The 24531-nt window shown below is 36.8% G+C and overlaps 3 protein-coding genes across 4 annotated transcripts; 1 reads left to right on the top strand and 2 right to left on the bottom strand.

Annotated features, from left to right (window-relative positions):
• Window positions 1-1752: 1752 nt before the first annotated feature.
• LOC106162514 (uncharacterized) lies at window positions 1753-4638 on the top strand. Of its 2 annotated transcripts, none has more exons than XR_015335163.1 (3): window positions 1753-1831; window positions 2928-3154; window positions 3540-4638. XR_015335163.1 is itself a non-coding variant. In XM_013539820.2 (3 exons), the coding sequence occupies exons 1-3, from the start codon at window positions 1826-1828 to the stop codon at window positions 3740-3742; spliced, it is 366 nt and encodes a 121-aa protein (XP_013395274.2). In that variant the 5' UTR covers window positions 1753-1825; the 3' UTR covers window positions 3743-4638. The 2 variants fall into 2 exon arrangements, 1 of the variants encoding a protein (XP_013395274.2); XM_013539820.2 differs by having other exon boundaries at window positions 2928-3084.
• Window positions 4639-5802: 1164 nt separating this feature from the next.
• Window positions 5803-14558, bottom strand: LOC106152262 (uncharacterized). The gene is made up of 6 exons (XM_087016306.1): window positions 13811-14558; window positions 9430-9505; window positions 8409-9187; window positions 7870-8190; window positions 7134-7601; window positions 5803-6734 (listed from the first exon to the last, which is right to left on the bottom strand). The coding sequence occupies exons 1-6, from the start codon at window positions 13992-13994 to the stop codon at window positions 6475-6477; spliced, it is 2088 nt and encodes a 695-aa protein (XP_086872432.1). The 5' UTR covers window positions 13995-14558; the 3' UTR covers window positions 5803-6474.
• Window positions 14559-17557: 2999 nt separating this feature from the next.
• Window positions 17558-24293, bottom strand: LOC106152260 (uncharacterized). The gene is made up of 6 exons (XM_013525778.2): window positions 23603-24293; window positions 22053-22128; window positions 21082-21872; window positions 20559-20879; window positions 19847-20314; window positions 17558-19343 (listed from the first exon to the last, which is right to left on the bottom strand). Exons 1-6 carry the CDS (start codon window positions 23805-23807, stop codon window positions 19084-19086), a joined length of 2121 nt encoding a protein of 706 aa, XP_013381232.2. The 5' UTR covers window positions 23808-24293; the 3' UTR covers window positions 17558-19083.
• Window positions 24294-24531: the final 238 nt, after the last annotated feature.

The following is a 24531-nucleotide window of genomic DNA, read 5'->3' as shown; positions in this document are numbered from 1 at the left end:
TATGAGGTCAGGGAGGACGGTTTTCCACAGATTTTTGTTCAGATGACTGACCGCAATAGTGACAAACAACGAATACACTCTAAACTTCTCCAGAGAGCAACACAGTTTATATTATATTTAAATTAAGTATAAATCGAACAAATGCAGCTCACGCCCCACATTATAAACTACTGCGTGTGCGTGGAACTCTGCATAGCCAACAGGGTATAAGGGTTTGAACACTCAGCGCAATTTATTGTGAGGGTCAAAGATCATCATCCTGCACAGTTTTACAGAGCATATACCGCTTTTGTCTTTGTGTACGAAATGCTCTAAGGCGCAATAAAAGTTTAAAAAATCAAACCAAAGACTCACTGTCTAAAGGCGTACAATGTAAAACTTTCTTTACGACATGACTTATATTTACCGGTACCTACCCACACGCTTGATAACACGCTTTACTAATATAATATTCACTATAACATGTACTTTATTAGATTGGTTAAAATCTCATTGTTCGGATACGAATATTTGTGTATTAACCAAAGTACAAATGTCAATAAAAAGACATTTTCAACTATCAACTATGTCTGTTTTTGTAAAGAAAACACGTAATTTCTGACAGCAACCCAGCCCCAGAGACACCTCTTAATTCATGCACACATAAAAACACGTGCACAGTAGTGTCCAATCGCAGGTTTTTGCCTGGACAAAATACGTGTATAAAGCGGCCGCCTCAAATGTGGCACAGTTCTCTTCATCAAAATTACTTGGGTGCTAATTTTTTTAGCAATCACTTTGGTCGTTAAAAAAATTATATCATTTAAGAATAAAAAATTTCAAAAATTAATAAAAACAAATTACCATTAAAACAGTATGTACGAGTATGTAACAGTAAGAGTTTTTAAAGAGTACTGTGCAACAACAGTAGAATACATTTACCATCAACTATGAACAATTAAACTTCAGGGCTGAAGCTTAGTATAAATTGAGTTATTTCAATGTTGAGTTTCAAGCAGAAAGTGCTCCTTACGCCCATTTTTTTCCACATGATAGTAGCTGAAACTAAGAGTAATTGAAATCAAACAAAAATCCCTTTCACAAAACAATGCTTACGACAGATTGCTGCAAATATATTCGACTAACACGTGGACACTGTGGAAATGTTGCATGAGGCTTCCTTCTTCTCCATCATCTTGCCTTGATCCTGTCTGAACACCTCTCACTGAGATGCTCACCTGTTTACGCAATAGTAGGCCTAACCAATTCACCAACTTTCCGTGCTGAAGCCTCGATTGTAAATTTAGTGTTTTTTATGATAAGTTAAACAGGTCTCGGGAAAATTATTCATCAAATCAACGCTACTTTGCGCTTATAAGAGAGGTACCGCAATATTGTGTAGTGTTCTTAGTAATGTAAAACTTCGATTTGCTGCATATTCTCGCTTTCTAACAGTGTTTTTTTTTATCATGCCGTTGCTTTTAGCCAGCACATTTACATGTACCCGTATTTCTTATAGTTTCCTCCTTCTTTACTAAATGGCTTTTAACTATTCTATCTGTTGTCCAACAGAGCATTATATCTTTCTTATGGTGAATTATTGGCCATTTAAACGCCTTTTAGAAATAACAGTCGACCCTACAGGGCCTATATTCAGTTGAGGTCAACATTATCTTTCGTCATTATGGTGAAATGTTCACTGCAGAGGCTGCGCTGACTTCGTATTAATACTGTTACAGGTAAGTACATGTACCTGTGTCGTCAGCTCCGTGATAGGATAAAATTTTAACCATTCAAGGAACGCCATGTGTCAGGTGTAAACTCCTACAGCGTTGACGTTCAGTGTATGGAGGTGAGATGAGCTATCTGTAATATTGATTGGTTTAACTTTAGGCATATCACTGCTAGACCGAGGACTTTGCCAAAAATACGAGGGGTAGATATTTTGGCCTCATTTCACTCGCTATGTGTATAAAGATATTTGTTCTATACTGGAATGTACATGTATAATATCATGTATGCGGCAAGTGTCTCCATGTTACCCTTTTGTGTTCGTATTATTATCGGTCTAGGCTTACTTTTAATTGACTTTTTTTCCTTGGTGGCCATTACTCGCTTATCAAGTCATGCTACCTCTACGTGCTTTTTAAACAAACTTCCATTTTACCTTTGTTACAATTAGACATGCAACCACAACGCTATGCCGATAATGTTTTTACTTGTGTGCAGACTACTGTAAATCTAAACGTTTTATCAGACGACAAGCTAGGGGGATCACTTTCAAATGAAAATGATTGAGTGATCCGGAGCCCCGCGAAAGACTGACACTTGGGCCAACACAAGCATGCTTTATATACACGAAAAGTACCCCAAAGTGCACCCTCTTTCAAAATTGCGAGTGAACTATGCCCTATATGGCCACCAATGGAATATAGGACATGGTAGTCATAAAAATATCCCAAAATTATATTTAGAGAACTTTCGGTTTGGATTTGAACATCAAATGGGGGAGATAATTGAACTGGACAGAAATATAGCTGTTGTTTTTCTTAATGACTCTTCCACAGATGTAATGTAAGACCCCAATTCCACAGATTTTAGATCGATCTATCCCTGTGGGGAGTCTCACTAGATTACTGTCAGCTGAGCCGGCTTAAGCGTCTGTCCCGCCGACTAAAAGCTGTAAGGGGGTAATAAACTGTCGTGCGCGCTCGGCTGACTGCAATTTAGCGTGAACCCCCAGGGAGTTAGGTCGATCCGAATGGATCGATCTAAATCTCTGGGAATGCACTCTTAGAGGTTTTTTATCTTATATTTCAACAATAATAATAATAATAATACGAATTGGAATAGGAATATGAATATCAGATATCGGGATTCCATGTTTAAGAAAGATGGTAGGTGTGTAATCTGAAATGCATCTTTTTTTCTTGAATTTTGTTGTCTAGTTTAAGCTGAACATGGCCCGCATCTGCGGCAGGTCTCCGTTGCGCCAAACGAGGAGCGCTCTATACGCTGTGATAGCTGTTGCAGCCATCGTGATTCTGCTCAGGTTCAAAATTGAAAAACTGCGCAACCGGAAAACCCCATCACTGAGGGACCTACGTGAGTCACACCGAGTTCCGGAGTCAGATTTTTTTATCAGAAGCGTCGCTCTTTTATAGCTAGCAACGATGTATGTAAACGGCTTCCAAATAGACGTACACGCATTTTAATTACTAATTAATTGATTAAATTAATTAATTTAATTAAAATGATTTAGTTTCAATGCCCATCGAAAGTGGACGTTTGGTTGTCTATTCAGAGGGACGTTGGAGAAGGCTACGCCTCTAGTGAAAAAAGAGAAATAAATGAAAACGAGGGCCCCGCAAAAAAAGCATTCTTGTTTAGGTCCACAAGTGTATAGACCTCTGGTTTTTACCGCCCTTTTCCTCTGGGGTTTCTTTTGCATTAAACAGGTATGTTAATTATAATATCTGTTTCGTATGGTTATCAAAATGATATATCAAATACTTCAGGATATTACAAAATATTCCAATAAAATCTACTTTTCATTTTAGTCTTAAACAAGGCCCTTATTCACAAGAGACACCAGCGACTGACAAGTACAGAGAAGGGAGAGAAAAACCAGCTCGTGCATTCTACGGTTTTCCATCAGAGACAAAGGGCGGATGTAAAAGACATGATGACGAACCAAGAGAACTGGGGCCACTATTTAAAACGCGGTTATGCGCATGAGCTACCAGTTCAGTTTGAAACATAACGTAAAACTTCTTTATTGCCAAATATCCAAAGCAGCGTCCTGGAAAATAAAAAAAGGTCCGCTTATTTTGACAAATATTGGTCCTAGATATGTTTGAGAAAGAGAAGGAAGATTCTTTGATCATTTGTCAGTTAATGCAATTACATTGTATGGAACGACATTTTAAACAGATATTCAAAGATGCTCTTAGTGAGGCACCCGTATGGACGCCTCGTGACGTATTATCAGTATGAATTTGATGCACTGCAGCAAGTCGGTATTTAAGCCTATCAACGGATAATTAAAATAACAAACAAGTAAAAAAAATAAAAGGGCGGTCTCACGCACGACAAAAAGGGACAGCCAATCTTCAAGTGGCCACCTTAGGGTTTCCTAGGATTCATTCGCTATGTTATAGATAATGGCACCTCGTTTCGTATTATTAGTATGAGCCGTGGTAAACATTGGTATCTGAGAGCACATCCATTGTAGCCTACAAGTTCGAGTCATTGGCTCTATCTCGCAATGATGTAGAATCCTTTAAAAATATTTGGATTCAGGTCACCAACAAAATCTTATCGTTTTTAAGTTAACACATTTGTGAACTATTCTGAACAAGTCTATTTTCATGAAAATCCATCTGTAGCTTTTTGAGTTGGTAGCAGACAAACGGAGGTGAAAATATAGTCTCCTTGGGGAAGCGCTATGAAATTTTGTACAGTACACATCGTGGTAGCTGGGAATGCACACGTCATTAATGCCACATTGATAGTAGTCATGGTGCATTCACTTTGACATGTCCATAAAGTGGCACGGTGCATATTAAAAAATTTAATTAGTAATGTTGCGTCATTAAAATGCTTTTATATCATATACTTGTATAGTGTATTGTATACTTCGAAATAAAACAAAAAGAACTCGAACATATGACAGCTTTTATAGCTACGGGGTAAGTAAATTTTAACTGGGAGGGGAAAGGCTAACCATTAAAAAAATGCAAAGGTTGGGGCAGAGGGTGTAATATTTGGACATGGTCGTCGTCCCCTAGCATCGATGAACTCATGTTTGGTATTTCCATGGCTATAATGTAATTTTTATATTGTCTTCATCTTCATTAATTAGCCTCATTTTTTAAAAAATAATATATATATACATTCGTTTTTTCTATTCTACCCTACCTTTTATCCTTTCTTACTTCATTCTAGTTTTATAAACGTTTTTTTAACGTTTTGCCGCCACTGTTATTAGACAGATAATATTCGGGCAAAAACACACCTCACAGCCACAAAACGGCTTTTTTTCGAAGTCAAATACATGTAGTATTACATTTGATCATGTAGTACTTACATATACTAGAGCAGAGTAAAAAACCAGGGCCCCGTAACTCGAAAGCACCGTGCATTGCGAATAGCGATATCACACAGAGGCGTTGTACAGTGTATTATATGTGGCGAGTTATGGAATCGAGACGCTTGCGCTCGGTCGAAATACGCGATGCTTTCGAGTTACGGGGTCCAGGAGGAGCGGAACAATTTAAATGCAATGATGATGAAATGAACAACTTAATTGATGTAAATTGACCTGTTTTAGTTGCCACTTTTCAATCATCCGGTGAAAAATCGAGAAAGGTGGTGTCAATGAGTGCAAACACCTGGGGTAATCATTCGCTATAGAGAACCACTGAAACTAGCAAGTTGTTGTTACTGCCATATTGAGAGACATGCACCTGTTATATTTGCTTTCTTCAATTCACCTTGTATATAACCAAGGCAGGCATGCTCCTTCAAAAATTAAACACCTGTGATGGAATTATGAAACGTCAGACGACTTCGTCTGCACCGAGCAAGCGTTTGGGTTTGCAAAGGTGGGGCACGAATTCATTGTTCACTGCTTACATTCCGATATGGTTTATTGTCCGAAGATTCACTGGTCTGAAAAATGTTTTAAAAGTGGCAAAGTTTTCCTAAAAATTTATGGTCCTGTGATCATTATTGCAAACATGGTAAGAACTGAAAAATAAGCGGTCAGTAAATATTAAAGTATCTATTAATTATATGCAGTAATTCAACTTTATCATCATCATCATAGTAATACAAAATTTTATTAAGCTTTAAATAAGACGCATTTCTAAATCTTCAGTGGATATACAAATATATACGTTATTAAGTCCATGCCTTATAATGAGAGTTCTCAGTAACACAACATATGTACACAATTCATCACAAACAGTTACACTCTACGTAACTGGTTTTAAAATGCTTACAAAATTGGTCAAATCTTCATCATCACCACGATCATATGACTTAGTATGTCACAGAAAATACATAAACCCGCACCTTTGAGTACATGCACGCGTTTCATTTAAGGGAAGAAATTTTACAAATATACTGCTCACTATTATCCGCCCTCCCACTAAAAGTAATATATTAATTTTCCTTTTTCAATATTTTTGTAATCAAATATACAAGTGCAGATGCCCTTGATCTGTCTTGAAACTGCATATATAGAATCACCGTGTTCTACCATATATATTTTGTTGAACCACATAAACACAAGCGAATGTCAATCCTACCATTAGTGATTATATCGTCTGCCCTCTTTAAGTAACGCCTTTTTGTAAACTAGACTTGTTGAAGCTCTACCTCTCCTTGTGCATCTTGGCGCATTCTCATTCTAGCAGAGTCAGGAAGCTCCGACATAGGAATCAAAGCGACTTTTCACCGAATATTAAGTCATTTAAATCGGATTCAATTCTATATTCTGTTGTAAGTGATGATATATTCAGGATAGCACATTGTTTTCTCGTAAATAATAAACTCCCTGTACAACATATTGGAAACGTCTGCTATCACGGAGTCAAAATGACTGGTGTGGGTACATAAGACTTGCATGCAGCCTTTAACAGTACAAGGAGGACGTGGAAACTGTTTCTTCTCACGTGTGAGATATGGTCGACCGATGCAGGCACGAACAAGGAGCATTTTTATTCCTTTTCTTCCGCGGCATGTATCATCTGAAAAATACAAAAATGTTATTAAAACTCAAGGTTATAACATGTCGTTTCAGAACACAACTACCCAATTAGCTCTTGCTCTTAATACATAAATATAAATTTCCCTTCAAAGTCTATTTAAGCTTGCCTCCCCGATGCTGTTGGCGGTTTCCTTCAAGACCAACTTGAATGTCAAAGTGTTAAAATTACAATACGTAATATCAGGATCAATTTTCCATCAGCCAGATTGCTTTTTTCATTTTTCACCATTAAAGGGAAAGTCCTATTTAAATGGTTTCATTAATACATTATTCATCTATAAGTATGATGGTACTTTGTTACAAAATGCGTTTTTGAATAACGATATAATAACACCGATTTGGCTGTTTATCTAAAGTTGTATACAAATGGCGGTCTTACTTAGTTTTCCATATTGGTCCGACTTCGAGGAATTTTCTGCAAGGTATATACCCTTCCCAAAGAGTCCCTCGTTTCCAATTCTAAAATCCAGTCCAGTGGCACATATTGTTTCAGCAATACCTGTGCTCGTCCCATGAAAAAAATAGTATTCATTCAGTTCATTTTTAAGGCGCGCATTTAAGATTCCGGAAAGCTGGCACGTATAGGCGTGCATCCATGGCGCTCTACCAATGGGATTTCGTGCACATTTCCTGGATAAATCTTGTAATTTGCAAAAATATTGGCTCCACAGTCGGGGGTTCTCGACACGCTGAATCTTCGTTATTTTAAAATCAGTGTGATGTAGATCACTATTGTCTCTTCCGTGGATAAGCATTTTTTCTTTAGACCAAGACTCTCTCATCATATGATTGACCTCGTCCCAAATCTGGCCACTGACATCAACTGTCATGACACTTCCTTCCTCCCCTACAAGATGAGAAACAGGAATTTCATTTTCTTTGCGTATGTTTTTCTTGTGTAAAACAGATTTGAATCTTTTCTTTCCAAAAATGTTGATTCTTTAAATTTTTATTAAAAAAATTACTCAATTTAAACGCAGTGAAAAATAACAATAGTTTATGTAAAAGAGTACAGAATAAGAAAGATTTGTCAACACGTTACTTATGTTTATGTAAACAGAGCTTGTCTACAAAGAATAGAATAGATTAAGATGATAAAAATGGTACTTTTTTACCTGCGTATTTCTTAAAATCGTCTTGAAAATTGACCCAATAAACTGGAGCCTGTACTTCCATTTCCGTCACCTGATTCGCTTCATCTTGCTGTATTTTTCTTTTCTCCAAAAGCTTTTGTCGTTTTCTGGCCATTCGGAAGATTCTATAGATATCATAGATTAGACCTAAAACACAGGAGAACAGCAGCGGCAACATGGCATACACCTTGATATACGACGAACTGACGTCACCCGGGTTGTCAAGGAAGTAAACCAGTATCACTGACGACCAACCAAAACACCAGGTATCTGAGAATTCGGGGATAACTTTCAACAGTCTTCCTGGAATATAGAATCCATGATAAATGGACCTTTGAACCCAGTCTTTCCACGCTTCATGTAAAGTCATTTCACTCTTTAGCACATCATCTCTAACCCGAGGAAAAGTAAACAACAGGCCTTTAACACCATTACAAAAATAAAAAACGCTTGACTACAGGGCAGTTCTAGAAACAATAATTATTTTATTTCGACGTTATTCGTATACTTTGACAACTCACCATTGATGGCGACATACAGGAACAGTACCATCGCATAAAGGAAATAGGCACCAAAAACAAAAGCGAAGCCAACGGCAAATGGAAGGTCCGTGTTTATATCCTGCACTATGATTGTATAGATGGCAGCACTTATCTGGTGGACAATACCGTTGTCGTATGGGGAACTTGATATCATCAAACCCGCTCCAATTAGCCACAATAAGCTAAAGATGACGTATAGAAAACAGCAAATCAGCAAAAACTTTCTGTCTTTACACGGTTCTGATTCACGGCACTTGCAACATGCGCAGCAAAATGTTAAAAACATAATTGGTGCAGCAATCAGAATAAGGATTGTATGAGGTGTGAAGAGAATAGTAAAGCCAAAATCTGAATAGTCCCATATTCCGTCCAGCCACAGTGTGCCAAGAATCTTTGCCACTGATCCAGCGGGAAATCCAGCAAGAAGTGTATACGACAGATGAAAGCGCTTAACATCTGGAAATACAAAACCTTTGTCCTTGCTTTCCATCTTTTTCATATACAACACACATACGTGAATGGCTTGTGATACGTCATACAGGAGTAGTGGAATTAATGCATATGTTGCAGGAATCGCCAGCAATAGCCCCAAACATAAAGCACAAACGCCTGCCCATTTAAATATATCCACCAATAGAGGCCGCTCTATCTCCATGAGTATCTTTACAGACCACACGCACAAGTCTTCATCTTCTTCTATTTCCACTGATGTTTTGATGCCCATGGTTTTCTCCCTCGTCAAACCATCATATATTTTACTGTGTAATAGGAAACCTCTTAATTATATCCGATTGTAGAAATAATAAAAATGAGTGCATTAACTATTTAAGATAGTGACGAATGTTAATGTAGTGAACAATATTTTGTACATAAATGATACTCAAATGGATTAATGATTGAAATTTCAATAGCCCATTTTGTGAAGGGCTTATCATAAAAAACAGTGTCCAATATGCATCTCCTTTAACTTTAAAAACAGGAACTGGTTGTGATTACTTACTTTTTTTCTTTCCTGTAAACGTAAGTTTGGAGGCAGACACAGGCGAGTAAAACAAGCATTAGAGAAGATGCCGATACTGCAAAAGTAAAACATTCAAGGGTTGTAATGAATGTGTCTTTCCTTTTCAATACAAATTTAGAACACAAATTTATTTTTTTTAAACTGATTTCTAATGTAAAATGGGCTAATGTTTGTGTTCATTAAGATAGAAGCACAAGTGATTGTAGGAAAATATATTAATATATTTGCTAAGTGAGATGACGAGAAACCTCAAACTTTAAATGCGAAATGAGAATTCTTTGACAAGCTTAAACTAGAAAAATTCTTTTTATGGCGTGATTCATGCTTAAAACCGGTTTATTTCCCAGTATAAATGTCTCATCACACAGGGATATTTCATTTTCAGATTTTAACTGCTTTTTATTATAGACTGGATGTTTTACCTACAGAATCATAAGTAAACTAGGAAGTATCATCAGTATTCCCATTGCTTTACAACACAGGTAGTGAGAGGATCCCGACAGGATAAAAAGAAGACAGTAGTTTTATTTCAGTGCTGTATCAATTAGCCCAGCACGTAAGTTTTCCTATCCGATAAATGCGCCTTCTGGCGATGACTTTTAGGGATAAACCCGCCAGAATAGCTCGCAAGAGAACATGCGACATCGTTGTGTTTTTCCAAAACACTTGTTATTATATTCTAATTAGAATAAAAAAGGGGTTTATCAATTTTTTATTTGAACCTGTTAACTAATGAATACACTGCCAGCACAAAACCTCACAATTCAATATGCTTTAGCATTTACATCGAAAAAGCTGTCTCCAAAGTGAAAGAAGGCAAGATGTAGTGCGACATTGCGCACTTTGTACGTTTAAGTAGAGAGTTTTAAACAATAAAACTTAAAGTTTTGATTTAATTAGGCGGTGATAATTTGCTCTATTAAAGTTTTACAGATATTTATTAAAAGACGTAGTGGTTTGTGTCTATAGCAAACGGCCATTTTGAAATGACGAAATTTTGATTTATTCAAACTTCTTGTCTACAAAGACAGACTTTATTATCAAATCCTATATAAGTCAATAACTTGATGAATGCGTTGCATATCTCAAAGCCTGTTAGTCTAGATGACTGGTGAGAAAATTGCTCAAAAGGTGGAAAAAGCATGAAACTTGGCACAAATGTTCTTTGGACTATGCTGATCATTTTCAAGGGTAGTGCCCAAAATTTCAAAGCGTTGCTTAGCAACCGTTGCTAAGGAAGTGATTTACCTTAGTAAAAAGCTAATTGGACCTTTCTTGTTCAGTTTAAACGATTTAAAAAGACTTTTAATAATGTTTCAAGCCATCAGAACTATCACTATACTATTTTAAGGCATTAAAAACCCAAGTAAACCATTGCAACAGTTGCTAGGCAGCATATTACCCTAGCAACAAGTATTTAACATTATATATTTAATAATATATATACAGATATCTCTGTAGCATTTTACATACCCCCCAGTTCCTTCTGTTCCCAGATCTTTCTGTTCCCATTCTACATATACTAACATGTTTCTTAATTATTAAGATAGGTACATAAATAGTGTATGCTTGCACAAGCCCAAATACAAATATCTCCGGAGATCTATCAATGACCACACCTAAATTATCTTTAGCGGGGCAAATGATGCACATCCAAACATTTTTTACATGTGGACATTCCCAAAAAACGTACAGAATATTTCCCCTAGCAGTATTGCAAAATTCTCAAATTCATAGAATAAGCATAAGTATTGAATATTCTATGATTTATTCTGAATTGGAGCAACTTCATTTTCTTGTGATCTGTTTCTTAAATGTTAGTTCCCAATTATCAGTACTCAAGGTTTTTTAAAAATATGTCTGCCATTCACCTACACCTTTATCTGGTGATATTTTATGGCTTTGGAGGATTTTTTTGTGAAAAAATATCTGGATGGTTTGGAAACTTGTTTAATTGAGTCAATTATTTCTTGGATTGCTATGCTCAATTTACTTCCATGGGAAGAGATAGCCATTCAGATGGTTAGCTCTTCTGGATGCTGAATTAGCCTAGAAAGTTAGTGTTAAGGTTGATTTTATGTTGAGTTCCTCTAGACAGAGGGGATTTCAAATGTCATTTATAATATCATTGATGTAAAAAAAAACATTTTTACACCATCTTTTATGGAAAATAGTTTTTGCAATTTCTTTCAATTTTTGAGTTTTGACATAATGGTTGTGAAAGGATTTCATCTGGGGTTAAATTGAAATTTTCCTGAATTTCACTCAAGGAACCAATCTTTGCCAAAAAGGATAAGAAGTTGCTTTTAGTATTTTTAATCCACCTTTTGTGATGATAATGATGATTTATTTATTCTTTGTAGTTTAAGGCCTCTGGCCAACAATACATTACAATCTGTATAAACACAGATGACATATACAATCAAGGCTTTACATACAGAAATAAATTATGAATACACCATACATATACAATTATTTCATTTACATATCTGGAAGGTTAACATTGTTATCTACTATTTTACTTCTTAGAGTAAAGGCGTTCAATAAAAATCTAGCCAGTGAGAAAATACTCTCTTCGTTCTCGTCAGACATTATAGTTGTAAACAAATGTTTATTTGGAAAGCGGGATGTCCATTCAGTTCTAAAGTATTTCATTCTGAATTCATCGTACAAGGGGCATAAAAGTAAAAAATGCATTTCGTCTTCTACTGTGTGAATGCCTAGTCTGAGACATAAAGGGCAAAACCTTTGATCTCTGTCGATTTTAGTATAACGGCCTCTTTCGATCATGTTACTACCAATTCCTGACATTTCGCCGACAAAAATGCTCTCCACTTACTCTTATTTTCTTCATAAAGAAGTCTTTAAGCCATGTAAAGTTTAGGGCCTTAGTAAAATTTTTATTTGCGGTACCTTGAGGGAGGGGGGGCTGGTAGGAGAGCTTATACGTGCACAACGTAAGATGAGAAATACTATAGGTTTAACCACTGTTGACTTTCCTATTATTGAAAGGTTTCTCAGAGACCAGATTTCCAAGATATTTTTCATTTTGTTCAATATTTTCTAAAAAGTTTTTTCACATTGTATTTTGTCAGTTTCTATTCTCTACCAAGTACCTTAAGTACACCTGCATGGTTCTATTTTAATTCTTTTTGTTAATCAATGAAGTTCAAAAGTTTCTGTTCACACCCAAAGGCTGTTAGATGCCATATCTCACTTCCACCAAGGCTGCTCTACAACAATATAAGAGTATTCTTGCGAGATGAACATATCTGAATCAGCAATACGGTGCCATGTTATCGGATACCATGTGCTCACTCTGGTTGGACTTGTGCGGAACAGTGGACCCTTGAGGACACATTTGCCAGAAGCTATTCACCTGCCCAGAGTTGCTCCAGTGTGCATGTAAGTGCAAATGTAGAGGCTGACAATGTGCAAGGGCAAAATGCACTGTATATTGCACATACAAGGGAGAATTTAACGTCTTAACTATTGCAAAGTTTTATAAAGAGTCGTAAAATGATTAAAGCATGGAAATGGCTGGTTACTAACTTTGAACAGGCTGCCTTAAGTATCTGCACTGGCAATGTTTTTGATCGGATGTGTGTAAACATCACACAATTGTTTCAACTTACTGGATTAAAAGTATGTACATCTTGCTCAAAAGTGTAGTTCTTATAGCTAGTATTATAGATTTGCCTTACTTAATAGACTAACGCAACTTTTAATGCTTGTTGCTAGGGTAATATGCTGCCTAGCAATCGTAGCTAAGGTTAATTTGGGTTTTAATTGCCTTTAAATAGTCAAGTGACAGTTCTGATGCCCTGAAATATAGTTATTAGCATTTCTAAACAATTTAAACTGGACAAGAAAGGTCTAATTAGCTTGTTACTAAGGAAATTCACTTCCATAGCAACGGTTGCTAAGCAACGCTTTGAAATTTTGGGCACTGCCCTTGAAAATGATCCGTATAGACAAAAGAACATTTGTGCCAAGTTTCATGCTTTTTCCACATTTTGAGCAATTTGGCCAAAATATAGCACCAGTCATCCAGACTATGTGAAATGAGGACATTTTCTGACCAGAGGAGATACCCTTATCATTGATCGCGGCGTCGCTTATAAACCCCAAATGTCTTAAACAGCCCCATGCAGCTTAGTGTTCAGGTAATAATAAAGCTCACTGTATCAAAGCGTACCTGTAACTAATGATCAAAAATAATGCGTACTCTATAGTTGACAAAAATCTCCTGTCCGCTGATAAAAACAATTCCACAATATCACTGGGTTCTTACAAATATTAACAGTTTATTTGTACCGAATATTCAATTTAACGGTTTAACAATTAAAATTAAACCTACCTGACCAGTAGATAGTTGTGTAAGTTTCCAAAGAGTAATTGGAATAATTCGCGGTAGGTACGGGTGAATGGACGTGTCCGAGATCGGTGGTTGTGAAATAACTGTCAGTGGTAGTTTCACTACTCGACCATGTTGACAACGTCGTAATGTTGCCTAATAGGGTCCCGTTGGTTGCATTCGCCATGATGCAGGGAAGGTATGCAAGAGCGCAGAGTCCGGTTTTGTCACAAGGGGCCCTAGATAACGGAAAGGTAGACGCAGATCCTCCGCTTTACAGGGTTTACTAGCTTCGTGCTGCCAAGGTGACACCCCAATGCAGCTGAATTGGGACTGTCAAAATTAATAGCGTCACGACTGCAGCTATCCAGGATGATCACAGCGCGTAGGTAAAGTCAACATGTTTTCGTATCTAGTTTCCTTGGCTAGCTTGATTAACGTGTTTTCTTGGGTCACAGTTATCTCGCCGCATAATAACGTTTTTGATTTCGTAAAATGCTACGTGGTTCTTAACTTGAGTAAATAACCTCTTTTCTCCTTTGGATTTGTGTTCAGTGTTTTGGCAAACCTTCTAAAAACTTTTACCGGTCATATTCTTTCCGAATTATTTTAGTAATAAGCCCTTTTTCTTTTCAGTCATGTGAAATACATCGATCTGTATAGTTACCAGGGGCGGATTTACATGTAGGCCGTCTTCTGGGTCTCTTTTCAAGATTTTATATAGACGGGTATCTAACTTTTTCTGTCGGAAGACGGTCAAAAATGGGGATGGCTCAACAAAGATAATTTGGAAGACTGTCAGAAAAAGTAGAGCGCTGGCTGCCGACGCTTTATTGGTCTTTCCAAGAATATAACAATTGATTACTAAATATAGTTAAATTAGAAGAGGACACACACGCTAAATATGACATTCGACAAAACCGGGAATGGAGATTATAAATTGCAGTAGTGTACAAAAAGATGCATGCATTGCAAAATGTATTAAACGGAGGAACATTTCAACAAAATACATGTATGTGTATTACATGTACATCTGTTATTTAAGTAAGTTAAAACTATGAGAAAATACATCAATCAACCTGAATGTTAGTGCTTTGCTATACTTTCTCGTTTTATCAAAAGACTTTCAACATTTGTGAAACTTTCTCCGTTTGGGTTACTTCTGGTGGGATATAGTAAGCTATATTTGGTATATGATCTCACGTGACTGCTACGAAACCGTATGACGTTGTCTGTCCTTCGAGGTACTGACTTAACCAGTTTGTAAATGTATCTCTGCCTAAGATCTATTTGTTAATTAATTAGACTGTATAAAATGACATTTGAAATAGATATTCAAAGGTGCTTTTAGTGAGGCACCCTTACAATGTATGAACGCCTCGTGTCGTATACCCGCGGATGGTGTTTATCTCAGACACCTAGGGTATGGTGCAGTGCAACAAGTCGGCATTTTAGCCTGTCAACGGATCATCAAAAATGACAAAAAAAAGTAATTGGTACGGCAAAAAAAGGTGGTCTCACGCCCGACAAAAAGGGGCAGCCAATTTTCAAGTGACCCCTTAAGGGTTCCCCAGGATTCATCCGTTACGTTATAGATCATGATGCCTGAACGCACAAGGGCACGTAACGCAAGAGCACGTGACGCAAGGGCACGTGACGCATGGTTTCCTATGTCCAGACTGTGGTTTTCGTACGCAATTCCGTATGATCATCAAACTGGAAGAATAAGACCCCTTTCCCATAGATTTTAGATCGATCTATCCCCCTGGGGAGTCTCAATAGATTGGTGTCAGCTTAACGGGCTTAAATGTCTGTACCGCCTACTAAAAGCTGTAAAAAGCTGCAATTAAGCGTGAACCACCAGGGAGTTAGGTCGATCTAAATCTAAATCTCTGGATCGATCTAAATCTCAGGGAATGCACCCTTAGACAACGACATCGAACATTTAAAACGAACATTGGGAATTACACAGGAAATTGTCTAACCCTGGTATTTTTTAATTTTATTTTTTAACCACTTTTTAAAGTGAATTTAAAAATTAAAGAAGAAATCTAAAACTGACAGAAAAGAGTATATAGGCCTATCTCAGTTGTATCAGGCTGAACTCAATGGAATTAATTTTTTTGCAGCAGATTTGGAAGTCTTTGGTTATAAGCCATGGTCTAAGCCTGAAAACCGCCTTTAAATCAACAACACATGTATAGTACAATGTATATACAATGTACCACAATATCTTTCTTGTTTTCAGTAAAATTATTATTATTATTATTATTATTATTACACAGGAAATTGTCTAACCCTGGTATTTTTTAATTTTATTTTTTAACCACCTTTAAAAGTGAATTTAAAGATTAAAGAAGAAATCTAAAACTGACAGAAAAGAGTATATTGGCCTATCTCAGTTGTATCAGGCTGAACTCAATGGAATTAAATTTTTTTGCAGCAGATTTGGAAGTCTTTGGTTATAAGCCATGGTCTAAGCCTGAAAACCGCCTTTAAATCAACAACACATGTATAGTACAATGTATATACAATGTAGCACAATATCTTTCTTGTTTTCAGTAAAATTATTATTATTATTATTTTCTTTTTTGTACAAAGGCTGAAATAATGCTCAGACACTAAAATGTAACCCCTATATCCAGGCATTTTAAATTTATTGTCACAGGCACCATATGAAAATGAACACCTTAATGATGCAACCACTTTTTTGTTTGTCTGTGATTTAATTATAGAAGTATTCTTAGACTATTATAGTCTTAGGCAATGAATTCCGAAAGACAGAGGTTTTTAATACTTCGATAAACTTTTCAATTTTTATGAACCGTCCGCACCCTTAGTTCTAGTGTATAACATTTTCAAACGACCGGTATGTATCAACTTACGTTAACAATCGGACTTTATTGAAAAGTTACAATACGTTCGAGAATATAGCCCCAGATCTGTTGGGGATCAGCTGCTTATCTTCAAATTTCAACATTTCCCTGCTTATCTGCCCATCAAGGGTTACAGACCCACAGTTGCTAGTCTAAGGGACTCTAGATACAAAACGTTTAAAACCACGAGGCAAAGCAAGGGAAAAAGATAAACCAGAATTTGCAGGTTGAGGGAAGAATCTTTCTAGGCATGGACTACCGATGCTGTAAGCGAAAACATAAAAATACATGTTTATTTGACTCAATTAATCCGCTATGCTCTTCTTTCAGTCCAAAACCAAATAAAAACACCCGCCAAGCAACCTGTCGTGATAAACACTGGTAGCTGAGAGCAAATCTATGGTATGGTACAAGTTCGAGTCATTGGCTCTACATCGCAAAGATGTAGAATCCTTTAAAAATATTTGGATTCAGATCACCAACAAAATCTTATCGTTTTTAAGTTAACACATTTGTGACCTATTCTGAACAAGTCTATTTTCATGAAAATTTATCTGTAGCTTTTTGAGCTGGTATCTGGTAGCAGACAAACGGAGGTGAAAATATAGCCTCCTTGGGGGAGCGCTATGAAATTTTGTACAGTACACATTGCGGTAGCTGGGAATGCACACGTTATCAGTGGCACATTGATAGTAGCATGGTGCATTCACTTTGACATGTCCATAAAGCGGCACGGTACATATTTAGAAATTTAATTAGTAATGTTGCGTCATTAAAATGCTTTAATATCATATACTTGTATAGTGTATTGTATAGGCTACTTCGAAATAAAAGAAAAAGAACTCGAACATATGACAGCTTTTATAGCTACGGGGTAAATAACCTTTAAGTGGGCGGGGAAAGGCTAACCATTCCAAAAAAAAAGGTTGGGGCAGTGGGTGAAATATTTGGACATGGTCGTCGGCCCGTGGTATCGATGAACTCATCTTTGGTATTTCCATGGCTGTAATGTAATTTTTATTTTGCCTTAAGCTTCATTAATTAGCTTCATTTTTAAAAGAAAATTATATATAAACATTCGTTTTTTTTATTCTACCCTAATTTTTATCCTTTCTTACTTCTAGTTTTATAAATGTTTTTTAATGTTTAATGCCACTGTTATCAGACAGATGATATTCGGGCAGAAACACACCTCACAGCCACAAAAAGGCTTTTTTTTTCACAGTCAAAGATATGCAGTATAGTTACATTTGATCATGTAGTAATTACATATACTAGAGCAGAGTAAAAAAAAAAAAAAAACAGGGCCCCGTAACTGGAAAGCATCGGGCATTGCGAATAACGATATCACATAGAGGCCGCAGTGTATTATATGTGTCGAGTACTTGTTGCGGATCCCACGCCAAACGAACACAAACAACGGGAAAATGTTCACACCTTTATTCACGCACATACACTGACATGGACATGGTGATACTAAAATAACAAAATAATGAAATATAAACACCAAACTGATTATATAAAAATACACAAATATAATATAAACTGAATACAAATATAAAAAGAAATAATTAATTTTAATTAATTAATTAAATATAATTAAAATTATAAGAAACTGGAAATGTTGTGCATACTATAAATTTGGCTAGACAAAAACGACTTACGCTTTTACATATACATTGTGCAAATAGTTAACAATACGTACAGAGAAATGTGGCTTTTCCCGCCCGATGGTGATCCACAGATTTTGCCGAAGTGACTACACAAAATCTTGATACTTGGCGACCTGAGCCTTCTGCTCGTCAAATACAAACGTGGCCGCGCCCAGAACTACTGCTGGCCGTATATATACTGAGCAAATCATTTGCATAACAAAACAAAGATGACTACTGATACGACCGTAATTGCAACTTGTTGTCGTAAGCGACAACAGGGCTAGTTATGGAATCGAGACGCTTGCGCTCGGTCGCAATGCGCGATGCTTTTGAGTTACGGGGTCCAGGAGGAGCAGAACAATTTAAATGCAATGATGATGAAATGAACAACTTAATTGATGTCAATTGACCTGTTTTGGTTGCCACTTGTCAATCATTCGGTGAAAAATCGAGAGGTGGTGTCAATGAGTGCAGACACCTGGGGTAATCATTCGCTATAGAGAACCAATGAAACTAGCAATTTGTTGTTACTGCCATATTGCGAGCCATGCACCTGTTATATTTGCTTTCTTCAATGCACCTTGTATAACCACCTTGTATTTCCCCTAACGTCATTCGGTTGAGGCTATACGTCCCCTTGTGCATCTTGGCGCATTCTCATTCTCGCAGTCACGAAGCTCTGGCATAGAAATCAAAGGGACTTTTCACCGAATATTGAATTAAGTCGTTTAAATTGGATTCAATACTATATTCTGTCGTACGTGATGATATATTCAGGATAACACATTGTTTTCTCGTAAATAATAAACTCTCTGTACAACATATTGGAAACGTCTGCTATCACGGAATCAAAGTGACTGGTATGGTTGCATACGACTTGCATGCAGCCTTTCTCAGTACAAGGAGGCCGTGGAAATTGTTTCTTCTCACGTGTGAGATATGGTCGACCGATGCAGGCACGAACGAGGAACATTTTTAATCCTTTTGTTCCGCGGTCTGTCGCACCTGAAAAATACAAAAAGGGTTAATATAATCTCAAGGTTTTAACATTTCATATCAGAGCACAATTACTCAGTTTGCTCTTCCTCTCCACATATAAATATACATATCAGCTCAAAATACCCAAGTCTATTTGAGGTTGCCTCTCCGATGCTTGTGACGGCTTGCTATATAGATAGATAAATAATTTTATTCCAACGTGAGCAGAAAGTAGAAGGTATTTTACAAGCCCAGAAAATAAATACTATTTATACAATCAGCGTAACAAGACCAGTGGAAATGTCAAAATGTTTATTTTATTATGTACGTAAGATCAGGATCAATTTTCACTCAGCCACATCAAAGCTTTTAGTTACTTGTCACCATCAAAAGGCAATTCCTGTTTAAATGGTTTTGTCAATGCATATTTCAGTTATTCGTATGACGTAATTTCATTACAAAATATAATTTTAAACAACAATATAGGGTCACCTATTTTCTATTAAAGTTGTAGGAAATGGCGGTCTTACTTAGCCATGCATACTGGTCCGACTTCGAGGAATTTTCTGCAAGGTAAATGCCCTTTCCAAAGAGTCCCTCGTTTCCAATCCTAAAATCCAGCCCAGTGGCACATATTGTTTCAGCAACATTTGTGTTTGTCCCGTGAAAAAAATAGTATTCATTCAGTTCATTTCGAAGACGCTCATTTAAGATACCGGAAAGCTGGTCCGTATATGCGTGCATCCACGGCGCTCTGTCAATAGGATTTCGTGCACATTTCCTGGATAAATCTTGTAATTTGCAAAAATACTGGCTCCATAGCCGAGGGTTCTCGACGCGCTCTACCTTCGTTATCCTAAAATCGGTGTGATGTAAACCAACGCTGTCTCTTCCGTGGATAAGCATTTTTTCTTTAGACCAAGACTCTTTCATCATATGTTTGACCTCTTTCCGTATTTGGCCGCCGATTTCAACTGTCATGACCCCTCCCTCCTCCCCTACAAGATGACGAACATGATTTTGATACTCTATGAAAATGTTTGTGTTCTTATGTATAATTGATTCTTTCTTTAAAAATGTAAATTTGATTTACGCAATTTAAACGTAGTGAAAAATGCAATAGTGTATATTAGGGAGGACATGGGATATGAAACTTTGCAATTCGTTACTTATATTTATGTAAACAGGGAATGCCTAGAAAGAATACAGCAGTTCTAGATGGTAAAAAAATAGTTCCCTTACCTGCACATTTCTTAAAATCATCCTGAAAATTAACCCAATAATCTGGTGCTTGTACTTCCATTTCTGTCACTTGATTCGCTTCATCTTGCTGTATCTTTCTTTTCTCCAAAAGCTTTTGACGTTTTCTGGCCATACGGAAGATTCTATAGACATCATACGTTAGACCTATAAGGCACGAGAACAGCAACGGAAACATGGCATACACCTTGATAGACAACGAACTGACGTCACCCGGGTTGTCAAGGAAGTAAACCAGTATCACTGACGACCAACCAAAACACCAGGCATCTGAGAACTCAGGAATAACTTTCAACAGTCTTCCTGGAATATACAATCCATGGATAAATGATGAATGTATTTTAATCCAGTTATCCACACTTCATGTAAAGTTCATTTCACTGTTCAGCTCATCATCTCTAACTCTAGGAAAAATAAACAACATGCTTAAATCGCCATTACAAAAATAAAAAACGCTTGTATAAGGCTGCTCTAGAAACAATAATTATATACTTTGACAACTTACCATTGTTGGCTACATACAGGAACAGTGTCATCGCATAAAGGAAGAAGGCACCAAAAACAAAGGCGAAGCCAAGAGCCCATGGAAGGTTCATGTTTATAGCCTGCACTATGATTGTATAGATGGCAGCACTTATCTGATGGACAATACCATGTATGTCGTATGGGGAACTTGATATCATCAAAACCGCTCCAACAAGCCACAATAAGCTAAAGATGACGTATAGCAAACAGCAAATCAGCAAAAACTTTCTGTCTTTACACGGTTCTGATTCACTGCACTTGCAGCATGCGCAGCAAAATGTTAAAAACACAATTGGTGCAGCAATAAAAATAAGGATTGTATGAGGTGCGAAGAGAATAGTAAAGCCAAAATCTGAATAGCCCCAACTGTCCCATATTCCGTCCAGCCACAGTGTGCCAAGAATCTTTGCCACTGATCCAGCGGGAAATCCAGCAAGAAGTGTATACGAAAGATGAACGCGTTTAACATCTTGAAATACAGCATCTTTGTCCTTGTTTTCCATCTTTTTCACATACAACACACATACGTGAATGGCTTGTGATACGTCATACAGGAGTAGCGGAATTAATGCATATCTTGCAGGAATCGCCAGCAATAGCCCCAGACATAAAGCACAAACGCCTGCCCATTTAAATATATCCACCAATAGAGGCCGCTCTATCTCCACGAGTATCTTTGCAGACCACACGCACAAGTCTTCATCTTCTTCTATTTCCACTGATGTTTTGATGGCCATGGTTTTCTCCCTCGTCAAACCAGCATATATTTTACTATGTAATAGAAAAGCTGTCAAATATATCCAATTGTAGACGTTCACAATAAAAATGAAAGCATTTAACTACCGGCTAGTATTTGAGATGGTGACGAATGTTAATGTAGTACACAATGTTCTGTACATGAATAATACCCAAAAAGATCTTTAAAAGCAGAAGCTAGTTATAATTACTTACTTTTTTCCTTTCCTGTAAACGTAAGTTTGGAGGCAGATACAGGCAAGTAAAACGAGCATTAGGGAAGATGCTGATACTGCAAAAGCAAAACATATTCAAGGGTAGTAATGAATCTATTTTTCCATTTCAATACAAATTTAGAACACAAATTTATTTTCAAACAATAATTCCTTATGTAAAATAGGCTAATGTTTGTGTTAATTAAGATAGAAGCACAAGTGATGGTAGAAAAATATATCAATATATTTCCTGGATGAGATAACAAGAAACCTCAGTCACGTTTCAAAATGAAAAAAGGCTTTAAATGCAAAATGAGAATTCTTTGACAAGCCTAAACTAGTATAATTCTTTTTATGACGTAATTCATCCTTAAAAATCGTTTATAAATGTCTTGCCACAAAGGGACACTGCATTTCCAGATTTTAATAGCCCTTTATCATAGCCAGTATGATTAACTTTCAGAATCATAACTAGGAAGCCTCATCAGTATTTCCTTTGCTTTACAGCACAGGTAGTGAGAGGCTCCCGACAGGATAAAAAAGACAGGAGTTTTATTTCAGTGCGGAATCAACTAGACCAGCAGGTAAGCCACGTTAAGTCCCCCTTTCGGATACATATGCCTTTTGGCGACGACTTCAGACGATAAATAGTTTTTGTACTGTGCAAAATGTGGAACAAACCGTCAAAAAAGCTCGCAAGAGAACATACGACATCGTTGTGTTTTTCCCCAAACACTTATTGTATTCTAATTAGAATGAAAAGGGTTTATCGATGTTTTATTTGAAACTATTAACTAATGAATACACTGCCAGCACAGTTAACCGGCAAGGTAACCAATGGCAATGAAAAATAATATTGACACAGCACTTATCAAAATCTCACAAATCAATATGCTAGCATTAACATCGAAAAGCTGTCTCAAAAGTGAAAGTAGGCAAGGTGTAGTGCGATATTGCGCATTTTGTACGTTTTAGTAGAGAGTTTTGAAAAATAAAACTTAAAGTTCTGATTTAATTAGGCGGTGATGATTTTGCTCTATAAAGTTTTACGGATATTTAGTTAAAAGACATCTAGTGGTTTGTGTCTATAGAAAACGACCATTTTGAAATGACGAAGTTTTGATTAGTTCAACCTTCTTGTCTACAAAGACAGGCTGTATACGACAGATAGGCCTACCCCAAATATTATTATCAAATCTTATATAACAAGTCGATGAACGTGTTGCATATTTCAAAGCCTGTGAAGCGAAGACATTTTCTGACCAGAAGAGGTAGAGATACCCTTATCATTGATCGCGACATCGCTTATAAATCCCAAATGTCTTAAACAGCCCCATGCCGCTTTGTGTTCAGGAAATAAGAAAGCTCACTGTATCAAAGCGTACCTGTAACTAATGACCCGATCAAAAATAATGTGTGCTCTATAGTTGACAAAAATCTCCTGTCCGATGATAAAAACAATTCCACTATATCACTGGGTTCTTACGAATATTTACAGTTAATTTGTACCGTATATTCATTTTAACGGTTTAACAATTAAAGTTAACCTACCTGACCAGTAGATAGTTGTGTAAGTTTCCAAAGAGTACTTGGAATAATTCATGGTTGGGACAAGTAAATGGATGTCCCCGAGACCGGTTGTTGTGAAATAACTGTCAGTGGTAGTTTCACTAATCGACCAAGTTGACAACGTCGTAACGCTGTCTACTAAGGTCCTGTTTGTACCGTTTGTCCCGTTTGTTGTTGAATTCGCCATGATGCAGTGTCGAGAGACCCGGTTTTGTCAGATGGGGCCCTAGATAACGGAAAGGTAAACTCAGATCCTCCGCTTTACAGGGTTAACTGGCGTCATGTTGCCAAGGTGACACATCTCTGCAGTTGAGATAGTCAAAATTAATAGCGTCACGACTGCAGCTATCGAGGATGATCACTGCACGTAGATAAAATCAACCTGTTTTTGTATCTAGTTTCCTTGGCTACCTTGATTAACGTGTTTTGTTGGGTCACTGTTATCTCGACGTATAGATAACGTTTTTGGTTTCGTAAAATGCTAAACTTGAGTAAATAATCTCTTTTCTCCTTTGGAATTGTGTTCAGTGTTTTGGCAAACCTTCTAAAAACTTTTACTGGTCATATTCTTTCCGAACTAATTTAGTGATATGCCCTATTTCTTTTCAGTCATTTGAAATACATCGATCTGTATAGTTACCGTTGATGCACAAACAAAATAGAGCAATGGCTGCCAACGCTTTACTGGTCTCTACAAGAATATAACAATTGATTGCTAAATATGGTTAAAGTAGGAGAGGACACAAACGCTAAAAATGGCATTCGACAAAACCGGGAATGGAGTTAATCATTTGCAGTTACAAGTACAATTAGATGCATGCATTGCAAAATGTATGAAACCAAAAATTAGTGCGTAAAATGATGTAGCATTTTAACAAAATACTGTATATGTATTACATGTGCATCTGTGG

This window comes from Lingula anatina, chromosome 6, assembly GCF_051362555.1.
Source record: "Lingula anatina isolate TDL-2025a chromosome 6, LinAna3.0, whole genome shotgun sequence".
Taxonomy (NCBI): domain Eukaryota; kingdom Metazoa; phylum Brachiopoda; class Lingulata; order Lingulida; family Lingulidae; genus Lingula; species Lingula anatina.
Note: the sequence above shows the minus strand (reverse complement) of the source record. Positions and strands in the feature narration are given on the sequence as shown.

Bases quoted from the DNA above. Each gene is read 5' to 3' on its own strand.
- LOC106162514 (XM_013539820.2), top strand. The intron at 3,085-3,539 runs GTGAGTCACACC...TTTTCATTTTAG, and splicing joins CCCATCACTGAGGGACCTAC to TCTTAAACAAGGCCCTTATT.
- LOC106152262 (XM_087016306.1), bottom strand. From the start codon at position 13,994: ATGGCGAATGCAACCAACGGGACCCTATTAGGCAACATTACGACGTTG. The intron at 9,506-13,810 runs GTAGGTTTAATT...TTACTTTTGCAG, and splicing joins CACAACTATCTACTGGTCAG to TATCGGCATCTTCTCTAATG. The intron at 7,602-7,869 runs GTAAAAAAGTAC...CTCATCTTGTAG, and splicing joins CGATTTTAAGAAATACGCAG to GGGAGGAAGGAAGTGTCATG.
- LOC106152260 (XM_013525778.2), bottom strand. From the start codon at position 23,807: ATGGCGAATTCAACAACAAACGGGACAAACGGTACAAACAGGACCTTA. The intron at 20,880-21,081 runs GTAAGTTGTCAA...TGTATATTCCAG, and splicing joins CCTGTATGTAGCCAACAATG to GAAGACTGTTGAAAGTTATT. The intron at 19,344-19,846 runs GTAAGACCGCCA...TGTATTTTTCAG, and splicing joins GGACCAGTATGCATGGCTAA to GTGCGACAGACCGCGGAACA.